This window comes from Anabrus simplex, chromosome 2 (genome assembly GCF_040414725.1).
Source record: "Anabrus simplex isolate iqAnaSimp1 chromosome 2, ASM4041472v1, whole genome shotgun sequence".
Classification (NCBI taxonomy): domain Eukaryota; kingdom Metazoa; phylum Arthropoda; class Insecta; order Orthoptera; family Tettigoniidae; genus Anabrus; species Anabrus simplex.
This window is the reverse complement of record NC_090266.1, coordinates 828,104,188-828,130,983: the sequence shown is the minus strand read 5'-3', so window position 1 is coordinate 828,130,983 and position 26,796 is coordinate 828,104,188. Positions and strand designations below refer to the sequence as shown.

The following is a 26,796-nucleotide window of genomic DNA, read 5'->3' as shown; positions in this document are numbered from 1 at the left end:
CAGATGCATCCTCTTTGCTGACTCTGCCAGTTCTACTTTCTTTCTTCCATAAGCCCCTTTAATATTGATAGCTCCCCAATCGAATTCCATTTTGTTCACCAAGCTGTTTCCAAAGAGTCCATCGCCTGTCAAATGGGAGTGGGACTCTGTTACTCCCATACGTCCAAGGATTGCTTAAAATGTTCTGAGCTCGGTAAATTTGTGAAGCAGGATGCTACCCTACTTATACATAGTCCTAGTGAGGATCTCTCCTCGAACGGGTTAGGGACCACCAGTGGATTGTATAGTCCTAGCCGCCTGAGCACAAGGAGAGCTATGACCCAGAATATGTCTGAGATGCCCACTCCCATTCCGTAGCAGCTGGTATCCCGACTCTCAAGACCACTTCCTAGGCCACTCAGCCGTTGCCCATGTTTCACGAACCAGGACGTGAATTGTAACCTGAACTATGATATAACATTTTTTAAAACAACGAAAAGTCTGTATTTTTTGTTCAGCAGGCTTATATTATATGCATCTGGTAATTATTTAGTACAAATGTAAATATTAATGGTAAATACTCCCTAATTTTGGATTGGGTGTTCGCTAACTGTTGGTGGGACGCAGGATTCAAAGTCTGGCGAAAGAGATCTTAACATTATAGCTGCAAAAGGAAGGTCAATTTGAGCCTGATGAAAATCCATTTGATTCGAGTTCTATTTTATTTGACGATTCATTTCCTGTATTGGAAGATATATCTACAGTAGGGGCGTCATGCTCCGAGGAGATTGTAACAGAAACAGCTGGGACAGGCGACACCATACAAGTGGAATCAGTGACTAAAGCCAGTAATAACATGGAAGTAAACGTACTGACCGAAATATTGTGTACTCCAGCACTCCCAAGCATGTTAAAACTACAATGAATGATTGTAAATATATTATAACCAATAATAATAATAATAATAATAATAATAATAATAATAATAATAATATGTTATTTGCTTTATGTCCCACTAACTACTTTTCCGGTTTTCGGAGATGCCGAGGTGCCGGAATTTAGTCCCGCATGAGTTCTTTTACGTGCCAAGAAATCTACTGACACGAGGCTGACGTATTTGAGCACCTTCAAATAACACCGGATTGAGCCAGGATCGAACCTGCAAAGTTGGGGTCAGAAGGCCAGCGTCTCAACAGTCTGAGCCACTCAGCCCGGCTAGTATATTTTTTTTTGCTAATTGCTTTACGTCGCACCGACACAGATAGGTCTTATGGCGACGATGGGACAGGGAAGGGCTAGGAGTTGGAAGGAAGCGGCCGTGGCCTTAATTAAGGTACAGCCCCAGCGTTTGCCTGGTGTGAAAATGGGAAACCACGGAAAACCATTTTCAGGGCTGCCGACAGTGGGGTTCGAACCTACTATCTCCCGAATACTGGACACTGGCCGCACTAGTATATTATAACCAGGTCATTATCACTTAATAATGTTTATAAAAGTAATATTAGACCTTGTACGAAACAGTATGGAGTGGCGCCACATATTGGTATTTGTTGGAATCAGTTCTAAAAATAAAGGCAACTACAGCACTAGCTGCAGTTACCAGTCGTTGCGCAGTTAACCGTGAAGATGCTGATAACTGTTGTTTCGGAAACCCATCTTAAAGGTATTAGCATGTTAACCCACTGATAACTACACAACTACAGATAAATGTCATTCCAAAAACCGACCATACCTTGGATTGCAACTCAGCCGAGCATTTTGCAAGATGGAGCATATATTTAAATGAATCTGAACCTGATAAACGAGAGGTAATATACCAGGAGTAGTAATGATCTGTCCGTTCAACGTGATGTAATGAGTCAATAGTTTTTCCTTATGCTGCAGGATTGCGTGCCTTGGTCACATTTATTCAACAACACAAACTGTATACTACAGCATTGTAATCATATGTACTTAAAGCATTTGCTATTTTGTGTCCATGTGTACGGATTGTCATTTAGTGACTTTACTATAGCAATGGGCACCGTGAAGAAAAGGCTTGAAGAGGAAGGCAGTAACAAGGAGAACTTTACTATGAAAGTTAAGATAGAAATATAGAAGTATGAACAAGGAGTGCATATGCATGATATTGTGAGATTTTACACAAAGTCTAATCAATGACTACAGGGACAATATGTTGTATCAACAAAGATGCACACAAGATGCTGCCAACTGCCCACACTGTTTGACTTATAAGTTATTTACATATATGACACACGCGCACTAATGAACTGCCATCTTGAACAAAAATCTGACTGCTACAGTTGCATGTCACCACCAACTACCAACATAACCAATTCACATACTTGACTTCAAACACTCGGCTAACATGACTTCCACACAAGTCTCGTTAAAACAACTTTACTCCCACGACTGCCTCTTTATATTTGTTGCCTGGCCAGCATGTCATTATTATGCACGTACACGAATAGTACTTTTATGAGTTCAAATGTATTTCACTTCAGGTCGTATTGCCAGCTTGTAACGGGAAGAATATTTTCCAATGTCGATACTCAAACCCACATGTCCAACTTATCTCACGTCGGAATTTCACGCCAAATGACTGTAAAAGAAGACGAGTTGAACCAACTGTGTGTATATCAGATGTTCCTTTTAAATATAAGTGAATTGTAAATAATTTTTTTAAATATCCGAATTCCTTGAATGATTTACACATCCAAAGTTTTCACCTGTATTTTTCTCCAAAAAAAAGTGTGTTAATTACGCGAGAAAACACGGTATTATATGCTGGCGGAAAAAAATATCCAAACACCAAGAAGGGGTTGTGCTGGATTAACGAACGTTGGTAGACATGTTTATACATCTGAAATATGATGTTGATTCAAATTTCCCGCAAATCGCATTAGCTTGGCGCTAGTAGCTGCTCCATGACGTTGCACATCAGGTTTGCTTTAAATACGGACTGTACTGTGCGAGGCGGAAGTTACCCATGAGATTGGACGGAATGACTGTGAGTGGGTCAAGAATGCCTACACGATGACTAAGAAGCCAGTATCAAAAGCTGACTGTGGTTGAACGAGGCCATACAATGCGAATACGTGAAGTTGGATTTTCCTTCTACGTTACTGCAGAACGATTTGGCAAGAATGTCTCCACTGTGTATGCGTGCTGGCAGCAGTGATCACAAGAAGGTACACTCGCAAGTAGACCAGACTCAGGACGTCACCATGGCACCACGAAGAGGGAGGACCGCCGTATTCGGCGTTTGGCTTTGGCACAGCGGACTATGCATACAGCAGCAATTCGAGCAGCAGTTGGCACCACAGTGAAACAACAAACTGTTCAAAAAACGTTACTTGAAGGACAGCTCCAAGCCAGGCGCCCTGAATTCAACTTACCTCAATCCACGGCCATCTGCAACTTCAGTGGTGTCAAGGGAGAGCTCATTGGAGGATGGAGTGGAGATCCGTTGTGTTTTCCGATGAAAGCCGGTTCTGCCTTGGTGCCAGTGATGGCAGCGTATTGATTAGGAGGAGGCCAGGTGACCGCCTGCATTCCACCTGTCTGCGGTGTTGATACCGTGGACCTACTCCGGGAGTTCTGGACTGGGGAGCAATTTCCCATGATAGCAGGAGCACTCTCGTTATCCCATGCAGCCTGACTGCAGATGTGTACATCCGCCTAGTGATTAGACCTGTTGTCCTGCCATTCATGAACAGCATTCCCGGGGGTGTTTTCCAACAGGATAACACAAGCCCCCATGCCGCTGTTGTAACCCAACATGCTCTACTGAGTGTCGACATGTTGCCTTGGCCTGCTCGATCGCCCAATCTGTTCCCAATCAAGCACGTATGGGACATCATTGGAAGACAAATCCAGTATCATTCACAACTGGCAATAACCGTCTCTGTATTGACCAAGTGCAACAGGCATGGAACTCCATACCACAAGCTGATATCCGGCACTTGTACGACAAAATGCATGCACGTTTGCTTGCATGCATTCAACAGTCAAGACGATTTCACCATGGACCAGCATGGCACATTTGCGATGGCTTTTCTCTTGTACCTTTAATCAATTAAATATGTTACTTCGACTAACATATTTCTTAAATTTCCGTATACTACATACCTTATTTCATTGTGTTTGGATACTTTTCCCCAGCAGTGTAATAATAATAATAATAATAATAATAATAATAATAATAATAATAATAATAATAATAATAATAATAATATTATTATATTATTTATTACTTAAATCCTTTGATGTCTCCTTCCAAATCAATTAACCCTCATCACAATCAATAGTCCTTCCTCACTTCTTGTTATAGCTCACTAGTTATATGAATGTTTCTTCATCTTCTCTCTTTCTACACTTCATAACGAACTCTCTTATTACACTTCATAACGGACAGAAATCAGCAAATCCTTTCTGTTTTTATAGATGAATCATTTGTGCTCATATAATACACTATGGTGTACAGAAAACTGAACAAGGATGCAAATTTGCTTAGTTCTACATGTTTCACTGCATGTCTTAATTGTAGACTTGTTATCTTCAAGATTCCAAATATGGATTTGGAAAAGAAATCTATGCAGATTTCTTGATTACAGTGTAGTAGTAGTGGTGGTTGTAGTAGTAATAGATATGACAATAATAAAGAAATGACTACTTACAATTTGTTCAATGCGACCCCAATCAACCAGTAGGTCTGGATTAGCCAAATGTTCCATATAATCGCTTGCATGCCTCACAACAAACTGGCAACTGAAAAAGAAGGAATGATCATTTCAGAAAACAAGGAAAACGAAAATTAAAACAAACAAACAAAACAAATCTACTAACTCAATCTTTACGAAAAGCTGAATATTATTACAGTGTTCTCCCCAGAAATTTTTGTCAGCTGGGTGGCAGGAATGAGTAGCCGGGCGGGGAATACTACGTAAAATATGAATAAGAAAAAATTTTGTTTTATACTTCTCAGGGCATTAACAATAATAATAATAATAATAATAATAATAATAATAATAATAATAATAATAATAATATGGCCTCAGATACCGTGTGCAATTATGTCACCAAATATCTTTTACATGCTGACATCGTACTACATGGAGTGTCGCCCTTCAAAAATCTGACAACCTTTGCTGGGTTCGAACCCGGTATCACTACCACTGCTCCACAGAGGGAATTAACAGTAATTTTTCTTTTTGGCTAGTTGCTTTACGTCGCACCGACACAGATAGGTCTTATGGCGACAATGGGAGAGGAAAGGGCTGGAAGTGGGAAGGAAGCGGCTGTGGCCTTAAGGTACAGCCTGGTGTGAAAATGGGAAACCACGAAAAACCATCTTCAGGGCTGCCGACAATGGGGTTCGAACCTACTATCTCACGAATACTGCATACTGGCCGCACTTAAGCGACTGCAGCTATCGAGCTCGGTAACAGTGATATCAGACAGGTAAATTATTTTAGTGTTATTATCACGAACAAGATGTTCTATCGTTCTACTGTTCGTTCATAATCAAACACCAGGGCATGTGCAGTGCCATATGGGTTTATGACGACGTGAGGAATCGAGTGCTCTCGAGCGATTTCACACTAACCCGAACACCGCTCATGCACGACACTACGATAGTCAAGCTGAACATTTAAACTCTGATGTAACTGATGCAATTATGCTAACAATAATGAAGATTATTCATTTAAATAAAAAGCTGTTTTACAGTATAATGTGAAGTACGGAACGATTTAAATATGTATTAATACGTAATTAGCGTGTATCATGGTTAGGGTACGTTTATGCTGCAGCCTGGCTGCTGGCACATCGCTAAGCCTCGCTGCTCGATGTTAGGCGATGATGAAACAAACCAATGAATCTCAATCAGTGCATTTACCCTGGAGCCCGGCTCATAGCTGCGCTGCTGGCTGCTATCCTTGCCACATCCATGGTCTCAAACACGTTTGATTTTCGAGCCTGGATCATCGCTGGCAATCCTGTAACTTGGACTGTGATTGGTTCTTTCAAGGTCACCCGCTCTCCCACTCTTCCTCTCTTCACACTCTATACACACGTTCGGTGATCACTTGCTCACTTGCTATCTGAACCTGTCTTCGAACGCAATGCGATTTGGAGCCAGCGGCATGCGGATCATCACAGGAGTTTCATATGAGATATAGGGAGTGACGAGATGACGAGCGGTCAGTAGACCTTTTCCTACGTTTTATGAGAGAGAGTGGCTTGTTTTATCATGTTTAAAAGTAAAGTAACTATTTGTGTTTTAATTGGTTTATTGTTAACTACTATTTTACCCTACCGGGCTAGTTGGCCGTGCGATTAGGGGCGTGCAGCTGTGAGCTTGCATCCTGGAGACAGTGGGTTCGAACCCCACTGTCGGCGGCCCTGAAGATGGTTTTCCGTGGTTTCCCATTTTCACACCAGGAAAATGCTGGGGTTGTACCTTAATTAAGACCACGACTGCTTCCTTCCTATTCAGAGGCCTCTTCTATCCCATTGTCGCCATAAGACCTATCTGTGTCGGCGCGACGTAAAACAAATAGCAAAAAAAAAACCCCTGTGTTTACCTTTGTGTATTTTTAATTGGAATTAAATATATTATTTTACTTCAATATCAGTGCATTGCGAATTGGATCCACTGCTTATTTTAAATTCATAATAATTTTCCTCATCATTACCATTTTTCTAATCTACTGAGTTCGATAGCTGCAGTCGCTTAAGTGCGGCCAGTATCCAGTAATCGGGAGATAGGGGGTTCGAGCCCCACTGTCGGCAGCCCTGAAGATGGTTTTTCGTGGTTTCCCATTTTCACACCAAGGCAAATGCCGGGGCTGTACCTTAATTAAGGACACGGCCGCTTCCTTCCAATTCCTAGGCCTTTCCTCTCCCATCGTCGTCGTAAGACATATCTGTGTCGGTGCGACGTAAAGCAAATCGCATTTTCCTAATCCTAGCCAGTGGGTTAATTATAACTTTTAATCCATTTCGTCTCATCTCGTACCATAAGGGGCCGATGACCTACATGTTAGCCCACTTTAAACAACAAGCATCATCATCAAACTATCGAATGACATGGCAAAAGAATGCGGAACGATTACATCAACATTGTTCTTTAAATCTTGCCATTTTGGGGACCTCTATTTTTACAAGCAGGTGATTTATATGAAGTACCTCGTTTTTCATGGAAAGTTCGACAGTTATTTTTTCAAACTGTAAACACATTTTGTTAAGGAGACCTAACTAAAGTCAAAATGACATACTCCATAACCCCCTATTTTACATTATTTAAAAGTACACTATTAAATTACGAAATGAAGCATTTGTAGCTTCATTCTTCAATCAACTCCCGCAGTAGAAATGCACTGAAGAATCCAGGCGAAGCATTTTACACTTTTTATTTCACATTCAGTACACCAAATTATTGTAAGATGCACTCGCCAACAGAACTGCGACTCACTCGTTAAAAAAATCTCTGAATTTATTCCGCACTTCAGAAGCTTCAGCTGGAGCTGTGTTGTTTCTCCTCGACGGGGTAGCTCTTGGAAGTACGTCTTCGTAGTCTAAGAGGTGGTTTGTTGTTATTTTTTGCTCTACGTCGCACCGACACAGATAAGGCTTACGGCGACGGTGGGATGGGAAAGGCCTAGGAATTGGAAGGAAGCGGCCGTGGCCTTAAGGTACAGCCCCGGCATTTGCCTGGTGTGAAAATGGGAAACCACGAAAAACCATCTTCAGGGCTGCCGACAGTGGGGCTCGAACCCACTATCTCCCAATTACTGGATACTGGCCGCACTTAAGCGACTGCAGCTATCGAGCTCGGTAGTCTAAGTGTTCATGCCCTCTATATCTATAATCAAATTATGAAAAATACAAACCGCCTTAACTATCAGTTCCTCTGTTTTGAATTTTCGACTACAGCTGAGAGCTGCCAGCAGCGTGCGCGCGGGGCTGCTGCAGGGTAAAAGCTCCATGGCGAGCAGCCAGGCTATAGCCAGCAGCGAAGTGCTAGGGCGAGCATCCATGAGCCAGCAGCGAAGCTGCAGCATAAACGTACCCTTATGTTAGCCGGGCGGTCTGTAGAAACGGCACTAACCACTAAAATGGTCCTAGGGGGAACACTGGTTATTAGATAAATCTAACTGTGATGAGTGATATTTAACCCTCCGTTAAACGCGCACTCTGTTGTAACACCAGTACATGCGCGCAGACTGACAGTCCGCGATTATTTGTAAGCTTCCATTCCTTTCATTTAAATTCTTTTTCCAAGAATTCCTTTTTTTCTCTTTTTTGTCAGTCTGTCTAACACCGTAATTACTTTATTTTGATTTTATTTATATTGATAAATGTATATATAATCTAAAGTTACAAGAACATTTCAGTCCTTTAGGATAAATTATAAGTTATCAACTGCAAATCACTGGACTTAGCAAATCTAATTGTAAATTAACAATAATTAGTTATTAATTTACTTCTTGGAATAAAATTGTAATTGTTACATTCTATTAATAGATGTATATGGCATGGAAGAAGTCACGACGTTGTGATGTTCTTGCCATGGGTAAGTGCATTTCATTTCATCCGCCTTATCAACACCCAACTTCGTGTCATTACAGAAGGTAATCATTGAGGGTTTTGATCCATCTTAATTGCCATCAATAGAATGGTCTTCATGGAAAGTAGATGGAGCCAATGCAAACTTTGTCTTTTCTTGACTTGTACGACAGAAGGGTATATATAACGATTTGTGCATGTTACAATTTCTTGTAGCGTTTCATCGGTAAAGAACAATTGCAGAGCTTCAACTGGCATCTCAGTATTCATGGCAACTCCTACTACTCCAGGCAAATGTTTTATAGTATGTTCAGGTCGCCTGACTCTTCTATTATGATTCATTACAGGCCGATGATACCACTGGGTCCCGTCCTTTCCAACATATATTTCATGCTGCTCACTTTCAGTCACGTCCTCTTTACCCGTGGACTGTCTGCTCTTAGAATCACTATCATCACTTGCACCAACTTCGTCGTCGTCCAACCACTGCACGATTTGATCCATACTCGTATATGGCTAAGAAAGAAATTCCACCTGTCAATACTGTTTATTGTAAATGCAGAATTACATCAGTACCGGTTTCCACTCTATTTGGTCATTTTTTTTTAATTTTTTTTTTGCTTTATGTTGCACTGACACAGATAGGTCTTATGGCGACGATGGGACAGGGAAGGGCTAGGAGTGGGAAGGAAGCGGCTGTGGCCTTAAGGTACAGCCCCAGCATTTGCCCGGTGTGAAAATGGGAAACCACGGAATATTTGGTCATCATCAGCTGACAAATCATAATATTACATCTATGGCATTGCTTTGTGTTATCTAAAAATATGTCATCCCTTAGCATATCTGGATGTCTAATGGGGATATGATCCATACTCCCGGGAATAAATCGCGCCAACTCACTGGAAAGAGGACGCAAAATAATTTTTCATAGCTCATTTTGTAATACCGTGTTTATCGCACTGTAAATAATCACAAGTATGAAATATATCAAAATGAGCCCACTACTACACTTGTAGGTAATAAAAGTATATCATTTTATAATAAATAGCAACAGAAGAATGGATGACTTACCAAAAGAGTGAGCAAGATTAACAATTCACCAATACACGCCTGCGGACTCAGACTCCGCAAGTCGGCAGTTGACAATATAAATTTCTCTAATCAACAGCTCCGCGATTACTCAGACATTCTCACATCGTCACGGCCTTTGTACTGTTGCAGAAGGAAGCTACAAGAAGGCAGCCCGTACTGCCTTACATTTTTGGCCTATGATACCAAAGAATAATAAAGTGCGGACTCTCACTCCGCGGCGCATGTAACAGAGGGTTAAAGATTCGTCTATCATGTTTAAGTTGAACGGTTTGAACTAGACTAATTAGTAAAGAAGGAGAGTAATCTGACAGTGTCAGTCATATCAGCTTTCTCCATCTGCAAGTTCCTCTGAAGTGACTACAGCTTTAGCCCCGGCATTGAACGAATGGGACACCTATAAAATCATTAGAGAGAGATACCAAGAGGTTCTTTTAAAACACAGGCTAGTCATCATTGCTGTTTCCGACAAGCAAAAGTTTGTTTAGAATAGGAAACTCCATTGCTTAAAAAAACCACTATACTATCCTATATAGTAGACTCCAAAATCTTGTTACACTTCCTCGATAGTAGTCCAGTATAATTACACAATTTGGTATGCAAAATGTCTGGTAGATTCGATTTTTTTATATGTTGTTCAACTTGGGCCTATAATGTAACATACAAGTTTTTGACATTGGCATGCCACCGTGCCCCTCTTGGAAATGGAAAATCTACATTTTTGACCTTTTCTCTTGTTTTTCAAAATACCTCCATAACAGCTGATCTAACAAAAAAATTCATTAATTTTAAATTTGAAGTACAGAAACTTGCTACAGCTTGAGCCTTAATTAAACACACTATCTCTCGTTGTGATTGAGATACAGGCTTTCAAACAATTGCGTTTTTAAAAAAAGTTGCTAAAGTTATGATTTTTCATCAAATCTTGTTAAATATTTACAGCAAATATTATATGGATCAATTCTGAAGTTGAGAAAATTTGCTGTATATTGAGCTACAACCAATATGTCAAGATACGCAGTTGTCTCATTAAAGGTAATAAAAATGTCCACAAATCACAATTTTCGTACCTGTACTTCATTTTTCAATCGACATTCAATGTGATTATAACTAAGCTTGGACATAATGTAGCAATAAGGACACACAAAAATAGTTTGAAGAATATGTAATAAGTTTGTATACCACAAGACTACGGCATTAGTAGGGGGACAGATCAGAATATGTTGTTTACAGTTTTTGCCGTTTTAAGGGACCATGTCAGACATATTCAAGCTCTGTCTGCTGTTCCTCATCCTTATCATCCAGCTCAGCATCAAAATCTTCTATATCATTGCTCATACCTTCATTTATGGATACGGGAGGCTCCTCTTCATCTTCATTGCTGTCTTCAAATAGAGAGCTGTCAGGCGCATTTTTTCTTATTTTCTCCCAGGGAATAGGTGCACAGGAAAGAACATGAGACCGGCTTTCCGGCAGTCACAAGTATTCTTGCACTCTCTCAGGCAGTTGCATGATATTATGTTAAGGAGAGACTCAGGAGCCACATTTCTTTCCATTTCTTGGTAGAAGCCAAATTGGGTAGGAATCCAGCCTGCTAAAGGTGATTGTTCTCAGTCCTTGTAATATCTCAAGGCATGAAATTGTGCTGCATCCGCAGCTGGGAGTACATGTACTACACAGGATGGTGCTCTTGTTGTTGACAAGGTAAACAGATGATTGCGCAATTCAATGCAATTAGATATGGAGGTTCTGAGATTACCCCCATATAAACGAATCAGAAAAGCTGGATTGTGCTGCCTTAGCCACTTGGTCAGAGGTTGCTTCTGGGTTGAAGAATACTTGCACTTTTTGCTCCAGGTGTCTGTTTCTTTCTATAAGGGGGAAAAATTTAGTTTTCTCATGACAGAAAAGTCCACCTATGTCAAACTCACTCAAAGCGTAGATGAACAAAGTAATTCCACTGCGCTTGTAGTTAAATAAACTTTTTGAAGTATGTCTTTAATCGGAGCTATTGCTATCCGAGGAACTAGAATGTACCGTCTTCACCAACAAAAAAAAAACAAAAAAAAATTGCTGTAATAGTGAGATCCAGCAGAAACAGCAGTTTTAACATTTATGCATCTGTATCTTCTACTGCCTGTTTTACTAATACAAACCCCTTACAGGAGGTCAATGAAACATATCATTACATTCTTTGAGAAAATTTCTTGAGATATTTCTGAACATGAGGCTTCATTGAAATGGATCTCATATGATGAATAAAAGTTTTTCCATTGAATATGGTCTGCACTTTTTGTGCCCCTTGCCATCATAACTCTTAGTAGAGCCCTTAAAATTCAAATTCCGACTGCAAAACAACTGTATGAAGACGACCACAATCCAGCAGTAGAGAATACTTTTTTCCGTTCAAAAGCATCTGCAGTTTGGTGTGAATAAAAAATAAAGATGTTCTGGCCCCCTTGATGTAGCCACAAAGACGCACACAAAATGCTGTCAACTTGCGTACACTTTTTTTTTTTTTACAATTCATTATTTACACATTAATCACACATAATCTAATCAACTGTCATCAAAAACAAAACCCACACATCAACAAACCACCATCTTTAATAACTGCCTATCACGAAACACATGGAGATTGCAACCTTGAAACAGTTGACGGCTGACTGCTTACATTAGCACGTCAGCCGAAACACAACACATGCTCACGAAAACACTCCAACAACAACTCCACTATTAAGACCGCTTCCTTATGTATGTCGCCTGGCCAGGCTTCTAGAAGGATATGGCAAAGCATATCTTCTAGTAAAATTCTAGTGCGCTTAATACATAGTTAAAATTGGAAGGAAGGTTCTCCACAATTCTTGTCTTATCTAGTGTTATACTGAGTATTACAATGTGTTGCACAATACTGGATTACAACCATATATACAGGTAATAGTAAATTATATACTATTAATTACAGGTTCATAAATATATATAGCACATGTTTCATGACATAACCTCACAAATAATACAATCGTGTTGTCTGTACAAATGACATAAATAATACTAATACTAAATGGATGTAAACACTTCATAGCCTTACCTCAGAAGTAGTAGTAATAATAATAATAATAATAATAATAATAATAATAATAATAATAATAATAATAATAATAATAATTCAAGCTTGATACATGCATTATTTACCCACGAGTTAAAGAATATTGTTTTCAAGTTATATCAGTCTATTACACTTGCATCAATATCCCCCCCAATAACTTGAAACAATTTAGACAGTCCATCACACGTCAACTTTGCCTTGGGCGTAGATTGTATCCTGACCGGATTGTGCCATGTTGGGAGTCAGAGTTGTCTCGCTGCTAGCCTCATCCTCGATAATCGATGCATTCTCCTCATGATCAGAATGTGCTGTGTGACTAGTAGCCTCTCCTCCAGGTGGACCTGTGGCAGTACCAGTATGCGCATCGGTTGGGTGACTCACCGCAACTCCGATGCGTGGACCTTGACAGAAGGGTTGGTCTATAGTAAGTAGACCCCATGGCCCAGCTGCTTATAGATCTCACCGGAACCAACCCACTTAGGTGCGAGACATGCGTGAAACCCTCCATACTTATTACTGACTGGGTGGTTAAGTCACAGTACTTGTTGGCCTGGTAGGACATCTTGAGACTTCGACTGGGTAAGGGACCTCTTCTTGGACAAAGCAGGCTTCTCCTTGATATCCTGCTGCAGAAGCTACTGCCGCCTCTTTGCTAGGGAAGCAGCTGCGTCTTCTTGACCAGAAGTAGGTGATAGACGAATCTCCCAATTGCCGGTGCCGTACAGCTGTCGACCAAGGAACAGATCTGCTGGGGAATAGCCTATGAAATGGTTGATGCGTCATCGCAGGGCAGAGTGACTGCAGTATCTGACCGTCCCAGTCTATGGTCTTTGTCTATTAGGTGGACTCGTAGCATTCTTTTTAGCTCCTAGTTTCGTCGATCCGTTGGATTGGCTCTTGAGTTGTAGACAGGGATGGTCCAGTGCTCCACACCCCACTCTGTCATCATTTGCTGCCACTTCGTTGACGTGAACTGACTCCGGTTGTCTGACAGAATGCACCGTGGATAACCATAGCGGCTGAATACCTCATCGTGTACAAGGCTGGTCATGCGTCCCGTCGTGACTTCTGGTATCGGAAAGGCCTCAGACCATCTTGTGAAGAGGTCTGTGATTACTAGGAGTAATATTTTACCCCATGGTGTTCTAGGGTCGGGACCCATCAAAAAAAGTCCAGGGCTATGACCTCCCAAGGGCACTGCGGTCGTCTTCCTCACTGACTGGAATCTGCCTTCCTGTTGCTCACCTCGGTGCAGGCACAGATGTAGCACACCTTTCCGTAGTCCAGGATGTCTTTCAGCATGTTGATCCAGAAGAATCTTCATCGGATAGACTGATACGCCTCTTCCCCTCCTGGATGTCCAGCTTCAGTGCTGGCGTGTGCTGTCTGGGGATCACCACTACTGCAGGCGTCGGGGAGGTGTGACCTGTACATTACGACTCCTCCGTCAATCTGGAAGTTCTTGTAGCACATCTTGAATTCCCTCGGGACGAGTTGACTATCGGTGTTCTGTCTCCTAATCTACTGTGTCCTGGTCCTACAAGGCTTGTCTTGTTATTGCCATTGCTTAATTACTTCTAGATCAAGTTCCTTCTTGATGATAATAAGGCCAGGTTCATTGGGTTTGCTCTGGTAATTTTGTGGGAACTCCCTCTCGAGAATGGTACTTGTAACTTCAGGTTCCATTGCTGGGAGCCTAGATAAACTGTCTTCTAGGTTCGTCGATCCTGAGACGCTACACACATCGAAATCAAATTCTGCGATTAACAGACCCCATTGCATCAGTTTTGATTTTGAGCCAGAGACTGGGTTGAAACATTTGAGAGCTGCATTATCGGTGTATAGCTGGAACTTCCTTCCCTCCAAGTAGCCTCTGAATTTGCCCGGAGCCCACACCACGGCTAAGGCTTCCTTCTGGGCAGTGCAGTAGTGTTGTTCGGTGGGAGATAGCTATCTGCTGGCATACTCTATGATGTCCCTTACGCAGTCACTCCTCTCCTGGAATAACACAGCTCCTATGCCGAAATCGCTGTGGCGTCTACTGCAGGCACATCTTCCGTTGAGGGTCGAGATGGGCTAAACTGGGAGCGTTGCATATCACAGCCTTAATGCCTTGGAATGCTGCCTCTTCCTTGCTGATCCATCAGAACAGGCGGTTGTTCTGGAGTATATCGGTGAGTGGTATTGCCTTCTCTTCAAAGTGTGGCACGAAGCTGCTGTACCATCCACACAAGCCAAGGAACTGACATACATCACTTGGTCCGCAGGTGTTCAGCTTCCTCGATAGCTCTATTCTTCTCTGGTTGCCTTTCTAAGCCTTCAGATGTTAGGACATGGCCGAGATATTCTGTGAGGGACTGTGCGAAGTGACACTTTTCCAGTTGCCAGGTCAGTCCCCGAATTTTCAGTCGTTCCAGCACTTTCTTCAGGTGTACCAGGTATTCTTGAAAATTCTTGCTGTGGTTTAAGATGTCGTCGAGATACACTTGACGGAAATCTCCAACATAGCCTGACTATACCTTATCAGTCGCATGAAGGTTGCACGAGCATTTTTCAGTTCAAAAGGCATTACTGTAAACTTGTACAATCCTCTTGGTGTCATGAAGACGGTAAATGGCCTAGAACGTTCCTCAACCTCCACTTGCCAGTATCCGGAGTTGAGATCCAGTGTTCTGAAAATTATAGACCCCTTAATTGTTTCAGCAAATCTTTCAGGTCAGGCATGGGGTAGGCATCACTAATGGTCTTATTGTTCAACTTGCGAAAGTCCACACACAGTCTATACTCCCCATTCTTCTTTTTCAGTAAGACGATAGGCGAAGCCCAACAGGATGTAGAGGGTTCGGTGAGACCTTGCCCTACCATCTCTTGAATCTTCTGAACGACAAAGTTGCGCTTATATGGGTTGTTGGATATGGAAGCTGCTCGATGGGGTGCTGCATTCAATGGTGTGCGTTACAGTGTTAGTCCATCCTATTGTATTGGTGATACTTCCAGAAAGTCCTTTAAGGCACATCTCAGCTCCTCTTCTATACTTGGTTGAAGAAGCGTGCGCTGCTGGATATCTCCCAGGTCTACGTCGACTTCCGCATCCTTGCGAGACCAGAGATTTCCATCGTGCCAGGCGACCCTCAGACGCGAGTCTTTTCCCAAAAAGGCTTCATGAGATGCTTAGTCTAGGATCACCTTGTAATCTACAAGAAACTCCAGACCTAATATGATGTCGGGTATTAGGTTCTGAATCACTGCATTGTTAATTACAAGAGGCAGTTCCATGCATTTAGCGGTTAGGTTAGTCTGTCCTTGGATGGAATAAGTTACCCCATCCACTGCTCCCACTACCCTTCCGAGATGGTGAGACTTCATAGGGGGAAATAATCTGGCAACAGACCCATTTACAAATGAATGGCTTGCCTGGCTGTCGAGTATGTCTGAAAAATTCTCGTTGCCTATCCTTAAGATGATAGCTGGGCGAGGTTGGCCTGTTCTGCTCACAATCTGACCATCCCTCTCCTACTTGACCAGGGTTGCTTTTCTGTCATGTCTTGAGGCACATTCCTGTTCCCCTCCCCTCAATCCAGAATGGGGCGGACCTAGTTTTCCAACGTCAACGTTGGGCAATTGTTTTTCAGGTGTACTGTTCTTCCGCACTGGTAGCTCTTCCTAAGCGAGCCTGTCTCTTCTGTAACTTTGCTGATACCTGGCCGATGATTCTACACAGATCATCTAAGGATCTTGGTTGTGGTACCTTAACTAGTGGTCGAATCTTATCGTGGAGTAGCTCTGTGATGTCTCGTAAAATCTTGTTCTTGCTTCCTTCCGGGTGCGGGCGCTTGAAGAGCTGGTACTTCTGTAGGACGAAGGCGCTACTTCTCATGCCATGTGGGTTGTGCCTCAGTCAGTAGCTTCCTTTTCACGGAGCTCTTCACCCCTTTGGAATTAAACCTAGCGAGGTATTCCCTCTTGAAGTCCGTCCAGTTTCAATTTAAGCCCTTCAAGTTATTCCACCAAGTAGTGGTTTGGCCCTTTAACTGCGGTGTGATGAATGTCACAAAGGTGTCCTTTGGTAGATTAGTCCTTCCTAATAGACTGACCGATTCCTCGATGAACATAGTCGGGTTATCTTCCAGTCGCCCGTGGAATTCCGGAAGGCTCTCTGTAATCACCTTTGGGTCTACGTGTCCTGTATTGCCAGTTAGGTTTGAGGGGGTTACAGGTGTGGCGACAAGCCCTTTTTCAGTTTATCTTCTACTGCATGAAGGATGCTTTCTCATATATTCTGCACATCTCCCTTTATGGTTGAAATCTGGTTTTCTAACCTTCCTTCAACAGCAGAAATACGGCTTTCAAAATTTCCCTTGACGGCAGAAATACTCCCCTCAACCTGTTGCTTTATGCCGGAAACCTGGATTTCCTCTTCCTCCTTGAGGTTCGAGATATCCCTTTCCAGCTGGCTTAGCCTACTATTGATCGGCTCCACCTGTCCCAGTTTTGACCTGATATCCGGTATCTGCTGTGTTATTCGATTGGTGATGTCGCTAATTTGGGATAAAATTTTGTCACCTATGGTTGAAATTTTCAATTCTAAGGCCCTGCTCCACTTTGTAAACATGCGTGTACACTTGTGCTATTTGTCAGGTTAAAACTGTATTTTCGTCAGAAATTTTGTCACTTACTTTCAAAATTTGGTCTGTAATCTGTTCTGTTAGGCCACAATTGACGCCTGAAATTTGTCACCGAGTGCGTGCCTGCTTCATGCTCGTTAACTTAGAACACATTTTTGTTATATTTACCTCGTCTTCTAAAGTTTCATCCGGATCTTCATATACCTCGATGAAAATTTTTCCGTATCTTTTTTTTTTGTATATAAAAAAATGTATAGAAACCTCAATTTTTAACCTATCAATGGGGTGGTTAGCTTAAAAATGTTTATAAATGTTGGTTCTTTATAAATCTATATGCAAGTGGAAAGTCCTATGCATATGTTCAATATTAATTTGAGAGAAAACAAAATTGCACTTAATGTGCCCATGTGTGCATTATTTTATTCAAAGTAAACAGCCTAAAATAGTATTATTTCCTAAAATCTGTAGGCAACTAATACCTGTAACTTTTTGTAAGTATGTAAGTTGATATTTTAAAATACTTTCTAAACCTGGAATATGGGGATAGTTAAACGTTTCCTACTGGTGGTTTGAGGTGCCGATTTGTTCAACTATCTGCACCAACTCCACTGGCACGAAAGTTTTTAAAAAGTCAATGATATTCGGCTCGTCATCACACACTACTTGGCCCTCAGAGCCTGTCACAGTTACTTGAATGTCTGGCGAAGAAAACTAATCCGTCCGCCACAAAAATAGTTAATAACTTTCGTACTCGCCGTGTTTTTCTTCTTTCCTGCAGAAGGAGGCTCTGTTTCTCTCTCACATACAATATTATCGGCACACACTGTATGAACATTAAAACAAGAATAATACGGTCTACAATGAGATTTATTACTTGTAATGTAACACACTGTATCACTCTCACTTTCAAAAACCGCTTAACAATTCATTAGAATCATCATCTCTATCATCACTTTCCGCTGAGTTCAATAACTGAAAAATTCTGTGATCCGAAATAACATCGCTGCAAGAGCAACCAGATTGTTGTTCCGTCATGTTTGTTTACATCACAGATGAACTCCACAGACGTCTACAAAAAGCTCTGTAAGTTACTTCCTGACGCTATAATCTCTGATCAATTAGTTCTATATAATGCCCAAAAGATCACAGAACATGACAGAGATCAAATTGGCACTCGAAAGTGAACCGGGAAACTCAAAAAATTAAAATTCTCGCACTCCATCTATAGACGGGCGTAGCAGTGCGGGACCGGCCGCGTCAGCCCGGCTATAGGCGGGCATAGCACTCATCGGGTTAAAATAAATTGACGTAATTTCTTTTCTTTATTGCAATTTAAAAAAAATGCATTTTAGCATACATGGGATAATAATATTTGAAGAACATCAGAAAGCTGAGGAGAATATAAAATAGGATTTCTCTCACTAAAAGTTTGTAGTTCACTTAGATCTTGAACACAGAAAAAGAAAATGATCAGCAATAATAGTCACATATTAATAGACTCATTATTAAGATAGGTACTGTTCACATATACTACGTAATATTGTTGTTTTCAAGTCTTCAATTTGCTGTTATTCATAATACAATGACAGGCATTTGATGTGGACTATTGATGCAGACTTGAGAACGGTGTTGGAACTCTCATGACCAGTGAAAACTGTTTCACTTGCTAACATTATAGTTTTATAAAACTGCAGTGATGGATGATCTTGCCATGTTGAGCCAAAGTGGTTCTGCAGGAGATTTATTATGTCTTCTGTTTTAAAGACAGGAAGAGTAATGCCTTTGATCACTTTATGAGGTGTCATTTGAGCTGGCTATTTTCCTCTTTTACACAGACTTCGGTACTTCTCAAGGTCATTGTAAAATACCTCACCATTTACACGAGCAGAATTTTGTGCGAGAAACTTTGATAATCTGAAGTAAAATTAAATTAAATATTATTCTTACCACTCTCGCTTTCGTTGTTGTGATTTCCACTGTGATGTATCTCTTGTTCTCTTTCTTGCACTTGATCTGGGGGGTTTCATCTATTGATGTTTCCATTATGTAGGACAAGGTATGAAAATAAATTTTTCAGTTCACCACTTAGAAAAATATACACGTTATACTACACAATGACAAAATACGAGCACACAGGAAATAGGATTGCTTTCGCGCAAATGACGGTAAGAAGCCTGCGAATACGAACGAAATACAAAATATTAGGACTTCAAATAATATACAACATAAGGAACGATTTTGCTTCCTGATATCACATTGTTGCGTAATGTAACAACACAAGATTCCAGACAATAATGTTGCAACATGACATGGCCGGTTATGAATTCACTGCCCGCATGACTTGCACAACCAAGAATTCAGTGCTTTGTAACATGAAGACATGGACAATTTTAAAGCATATTCTTATTTCACCTGATAGTGGTATACTTCTACTTCAAATTGATAACCTTAACTCATTTTCGTAAATTTTGTGACTTGGCCGGTTTTGATACTAGACGCCTCATTAGCACGTTTCATGACATAACCTTACAAATAATATGATCGTATCATCTGTACAAATGATGTAAAAAATAATAATAATAATAATAATAATAATAATAATAATAATAATAATAATTCGAACTCGATACTTGCATTATTTACCCATGGGTTAAAGAATATTGTGTTCAAGTCATATCAGTCAACTACACTTGTGTCACCCTTTCACATGCCCTCTGCCCTAAAGAGTGACAAAGAAAATGTGACATTTCAAATGTGAAAAACATTTTCAGATCTTCACCTGACTGTTTCGCTATTCATTTTTTCTTTCCCGGTAGTAGCACTGGTGGTAATTGAATCAAGTGTGATCTTTTCATTTGAATTGAACTTTCTGAAGTTACCACCAACAATTGTGGAGACTCCTTCCAAACCAAGTTTGTAAGACAAATGGCAATTAACATTCGCTGTTCCAGCCATGCCACTACTTATTGATACTAGCACATTATTTGTGAGGAAAGGTACGAGTTGAGTAAACCACTGCATAAAATTGTCAACATCTTCATTCTCTCGTGCAATGAGAGATTGGTGCATAATCACATGTTCAATAGCAACTGATTTTGTATTCTTCTTCTGTTTACCATCCAGGGTTGCTTTTTCCCCTCGGACTCAGTGAGGGATCCCACCTCTACTGCATCAAGGACAGTGCCCTTCAGCATAAGACGTTTGGTCAAGGATACAACCGGGGAGGAGGAATGGTACCTTGCTCAGGCGCCCTCTCCTGCTATGCTGAACAGGAGCCTTGTGGGGATGGAAAGATTGGAAGGGATAGCCAAGGAAGCGGCCGTGGCCGTAAGTTAGGTATGATCCAGGTATTTGGCAGGAGAACAAGTAGAAAACCACAGAAAACCACTTCCAAGAAGGGCCTAGATGGGAATCGAACCCTCCCCTAATCAGTTAACCTCCAGAAGCTGAGTGGATCCCATTCCTGTCCTTGTACTACTTTTGAAATTTTGCGGCAGAGCTGAGAACCAAATCCTGGCCTCTGGGGTTGGCAACTAATCACACTAACCACTACACCAGAGGCGGATACTGATTTTGTATTACTAAAAAAATCTAATTGACCAAGTGAGTTGGCCGTGCAGTTAGGGGCGTGCAGCTGTGATTTTAATTAAGGCCACAGCCGCTTCCTACCCACTCCTACCCCCTTACCTATCCCATTCCTATTCTATCAAACTATCTGTGTTGGTGCGACTTAAAGCAACTTGTAAAAATAAGTGTAATTCTAAATGTAATCTAAATATATGTTACACATGCCGTGCATACAAGCTGTCATGACTTCTCATCAGATACATGTAGTACCTTCAGCATGTTCTATGTGGCAGCATATCCCCCTCCCCCCCCTCCGCGATTATTATTTTCCTGAATTGAATCTACCACCTGCTCGTTCGGAGTTTGTCTCCTGACTCACAAAATACCAATTACACAACATTGACTTTGAACAAAGAACTACAGGTCTTCAAATATTAGTCGTAGAAATGCCCCATTGTGCTCTGTGTACAGCAAATTTACTCACCTTTACGAATGTTCAATATGACGTTTGCTCTAAACACCTTAGTTTAGGAGATATTTAACAAAATTCAACGAAAAATCACAATTTTTGCTACGTTCTGATAAAAGCACAATTGCTTGTAAGCCTTTATCTCAATCACTACGTAAGCTAAAGAGCTGAACTTGGCTCAAACTTAAGCAAATTTACTCTAAATGTGGAATTATTTTTTTGTTAAACCAACCATTTAGCAGATATTTTGAAGAAACAGAGAAAAGACCAAAAATGTTGATGTTTCATCATTGCCAAGGTGCATATGGTGGCACCCCAAGATCTGAAACTTGGATTTTACATTACAGGCTCAACACTAACAACATAGCCAAAAATCAAAACTACCCAAACTTTTGCACAGCAAACCCCCACATGCAGGATGATTTCACTAGACTACAGTTGACAGGCATGTTCTCTTCATTCCCAGTGTATTAAGCTTCCCTACCATAACCTGTTCCGTCCTCCATTTCATTAGTGTCATTTCTGGCAGGATCATTGTCTTGACATACTGTCTCTACAGTGTCAGGTGATATTTGCAGCAACAGTAAAGCAACAGGCATAAAGTGGCTGTCCGTGTTTATATTTTGCTATCTACCACAAAATCTGTCCAGATTCATCTCTGGTGAGATGTCCTCGGACACTCCCGGCACTAAAAGCCATACGCCATTTCATTTCATTTCTGGTGAGATATAGAGTGCAGTCTTTATCGTATATCCTGGTACAGGCCAGATCATGTTCGTTACTTTCCTTTTTCTGTCTCAGGCTCATCCTTGGCTTTGATGATATGAAAGCGACTACAGTATGAGCGAAGCTAGTAATGCCATTCCGTATGCAGCAAGTCCCTGTGATGAATGGTGTGAAAGTATTATGCATACGGTTGGTTGGTGTATGGATATCAGTGGACTTTGTGGACTGATATGCAACAGCACCTGGCTTGGTGAGGAAAGCAATGGGAAAAATACCTTGCATTTCATTTTCCTCTTCAGTGACACCTATTCAACAGCTGAAAGTGGATCTATTGAGGTTCCAAACAACCTTCAGGTTGAGTACTCAACATAAAGACCGTGAAATGACCTACTAAATTAACTGAACCTGAAAGCAAGTTATTAGACCGAGATCTGATTTATTTGTATGATAGCCTACATAAATAGTTTTAATAATGTGTAATAAGCTTGTATACCACAAAACTGGGTCACTAGGTGAGGGACATAGAACAAAATAGGTTGTTTATAGTTTTTGCCATTTTGAGGGGCCAGGTCAGACATTTTCAAGCTCTGTCTGCTGCTCTTCATCCTTATCAAGCTCAGTATCAAAATTTTCCATATTGTTCATACACTGTTACCACATGGTTGACTGCAGTCACATGCCAGTATAAAGTCTTAACCACAGACAAAATTGATTTCTGAATTCCTGTCATAATATTTAAATTACGTCGAATCTCATCTTTGATTACTGCTAAGTTGGGAACTTCCGCGATGAACATGTAGTCGCCAACTGATTCACGCATATAACACACAAGCTTCAGTGATAATTAACGCACAATTTATGTACTTTTTATTAAATTATATAGAAATCTCTACTGTGAATTACAATCTCTAACGATGTAACAGAATGCAAACGTTGTTTCCAATTTGAACAACTATCACGTAATTTTTTGGAGGTAGTCGACCAAATGATTCCTGCCACTAGATAACCGATGGTAACAAAAAGCAACAAATAGCGAAAGGTCCACCTTTTCAATATAAAATAATTATGTTGTTAAGTTTGAATTACAACATTTTAATTTGGTTACTCAGTACCAGTTTCGACGTCGTTAGATGCCATCATCAGCCGATCTTAGAATAGGGCAAATATACAAGAAATATTTACAAGATAAAATGCAATACATAACCCTTTACACTTAAAAGATCACTAATTAGACAAGAAATGATTGTGCTTGAAGGCGAAGGCCCTCTACTTATAACAAGATGAAATCTTGAAAGTCAATGTAAAACAATGAAAATGAAAACACTTAAATGTTGATTTTTTTGATTAAGTCTCTGCCATATTTTAAAACTTAAGGTTATGTGTGACGTTACTAGTCACGATGTCCAATTGTATAAAGGTTTTAGTTTAAAACTTGAATACACGTTTTTTGAAAAAAATCCTCTGTGGAAAGATGAGTTAACTGTGGAAAAACACAGCCGTGAGTAACAACATGTTGAATCAAATCTTCTAGCTCTATAGCGTATCATAATTGACCAGGTGGAGCATGTTACAAGAGGTCATTAAAGATATTGTGTGACCAGAGTTTCCCAGTTCAATGCGGGACCTGAAGCATGAAAGGAGATAAGGAACCCATTAAAAAATGAGAAGATTTAAAAAGGAGGAAAATAAGACAAGAAAGTCGTTTAGACATGCATGGATCAAAGGCAAGGTGGAAGCTTAGGTAGGAGGGGGGAGGGGAGATGGGTCCGAGAGAGGGGAATGAGGGACGAAAGTGCGAGTGAAGTTGGGGTGGGGGGTTGTGGTTGGGGTGGGGGGTTGTGGTAGGGGAGCATATCGTGAAAAGGTGTTGCATGCGACATGAAGGACTAAGCTATTATTTTGATATAACAGAGTTTGAGGTATGTTCCACCATTCAACACATTGTAAAATATATTAAATTTATTGGGCGAAGACTGGTTTCATCTCCCTTGGAGTAATAATCAGTTCTTGTTGAATATCAAATAAAGGGTAATCTGATAATCATCATTAGGGTTGCCTACATACAAGTCGATTGGTTGACATAAGACATCATAATAAAAAATTATACACATAATGGTGATTGCCTAAAAACACATCAATGGGTTGCAAAACACACACCTTGAATTGTAACATACACATAGTATGCAATACTTGGAACTTAAAAAGTTCTTAGTTCTGGTTTAAACTGTCGTATGTTCATGGAACATTGGAGACATATGTTTATTTTAGGCTAGGTGATTTCCCTTTAAGTTAATATTCAGCTCTTTATTGGCTAACGTGCTGCTTATGGCATTTAGGTACAGCTCCAGCATTTGCCTGGTGTGAAAATGAGAAACTACAGAAAACCATCTTCAGGGCTGCCGAGAGTGGGGTTTAAACCAACTATCTGCCAGATGCAAGCTCACAGCTGCACGCCCCTAACCGCACGGCCAACTCGCCAGGTAATCACTGTTTATTATAAGCCATAAAGTACATTTTTGTTCTGTACTGAATTGAAGTGCAGTCTGCTGAGAGAGGAATGTAATGAGATTATAAAAGAAAGAATTATTTTTATCTGAGGCATGATTACTGAAGATAGGAATTAAAAGAACAATGTTGTAGGATTAATTTTAACATTAAAATATATATAATAACAAAAAATTAAGGTTATGATCTTACTGTCACAATATGATTGACTCTAGACAGAACACTATCCTTCAGACAGCACCCACCAAAGACTGCAGCTAATTACACGTGATAAAATATACTAGTGTTATTTAAGACTGCAGCTAAATTAATGACCAGAAATAACATCCTTCAAAAGCTATGCGGTACCACTGGCACAATCAAATCCACACCAACATTTTGGCTACCTGCTCTGCTCTCAGCCACATTCCTCCTCCTGATTTGACAAGAAAATAATCAACAATCAACAGCTACCAATTCATGAGGACATCCCTGGCACAGGAATCAACAGGCTTCGGCCAAGACACCCACCACTCAGAACAGCCAGTACATTGGTGAAACTGTGAGCAAGTCTGGATGGAGGAATGGTTTAACAGCACTCCCCCAACGCTATAAAGTTTTCTGTGTGTAAGAAAGAAACTGTGGAACTTGATCTGCCACATAGGATATGGTCAACACTAAACCACGGCAGATGCAACGATCTACTCTACAAGTGGGGCAAGCTTCCTTCTGCAGAATGTAGTTCTGGCTTTGGAAAGCAGACGGTTCGGCATATTGTTGCAAATTGTCCTTTAACCCTTTAACGCTCACATTATTTAATGTTTAGTTTGCGTACATGAACCGTGGCTAAATATTTAGACACTTCAATAAAGTTGAATATGCCTGACAGAAGCCTTATTGAATTTAGGTGGTGTCTGCAGACATTCAGTGGCTTAATATTTGGCCACTTTCTGTTCTGTATGTCATTTCCTGCACTGTGCTGCCATTTGGGATGAAAGTGGCTAAATATTTAGACACTGAGTTCTTGCATACCTAGCAGTATCACATATTGTGTATATTTCAGTTTGTTGCTATATATTGAGTGTTTCTGGAGCGATTGCTATATTATACCCCGATATTCATAATTTCATATAAGTATAATGATTTTTAACTATTGTCAATAATCCATGTGAACTAATAGCTAACAGTGCACATATTTAACAACCAGCCTATTGTCAGTAGAAAAGAACAGTGGGTATTTAGCCACCAGGTTCTGAAGTTCGTTTGAAAGGGTTTTATGAAAAAACAATATCAAGTCAACAGCTACAAATTATGTTCTAATAAAAAATAAAATTTGATCACTCAGGGAAAATTCAGATGGCGGAGAGCTCAGTCATAGTGTAAAGTGTGGGTCAAGGCAAACTCTTAAATCTGCAAGATAAACAGCAGCTAAGTGCCATTCGTGACCTAATCTCGATAGTTTTAATAATCACTGTCCAAGACTGACAACAATCATGATGCTACGGAATGTAGTTCAAAAGGTATCGGCAATTGAAGACGCAATGCAGCATTTCCGCCAAATTCAAGGAGTTTGAAAGGGTTTTATGAAAAAACAATATCAAGTCAAATGATATCCAACTAATTGCTGAATTAAATAACATGACTTTACATCGTCTAGACCGAAGAAAACGTATAGGAGGAGGGTGTGCTATTTACTGCCGTAATGATCTCAAAAGTAAAATAGTGGCTACTTCAGACCAGACAATTCCCAATAGACCAGAATTTATGTTTGTATAAGTTTCGGCTAACAATCCAAAAGTACTGATCGCAGTAGTTTATAAACCCCCAGACGTAAGACACACATTGGACCTTGAACTTTGCTTAGCCAAGTTAATTCCAGTGTACGAAAATATAATTATACTCTGAGATTTTAATACAAATCTGCTGACTGAGACAAACGACTCATTACATTTACAATGTATGTTCTTTAGCTTAGACCTACACATCCTACCCCTAAATGCTACTTATCATCTACATACAGTAAACCAGACTCTCACTTTGATTAACTTGAACATAACTAACAATCCTCCGAAAGTTTTAAATCACAAACAGCTTGCAGTGCCAGGTATTTCTACCCATGATCTGATATACGTCTCGCTATTCATTGAAGTGAAAATGAAAATCCACAGCCTGTTTCCAGT

General features: G+C 40.5%; 1 protein-coding gene across 1 annotated transcript in view; it reads right to left on the bottom strand.

Annotated features, from left to right (window-relative positions):
- The window catches only part of LOC136864490 (E3 ubiquitin-protein ligase RNF10), a 362,846-nt gene that overhangs the window by 202,677 nt on the left and 133,373 nt on the right, over positions 1-26,796 (bottom strand). The window contains exon 4 of the mRNA XM_068226296.1: positions 4,659-4,749. Within this exon, the coding sequence (XP_068082397.1) occupies positions 4,659-4,749 (91 nt within the window). The remainder of the gene's footprint in view (positions 1-4,658; positions 4,750-26,796) is intronic.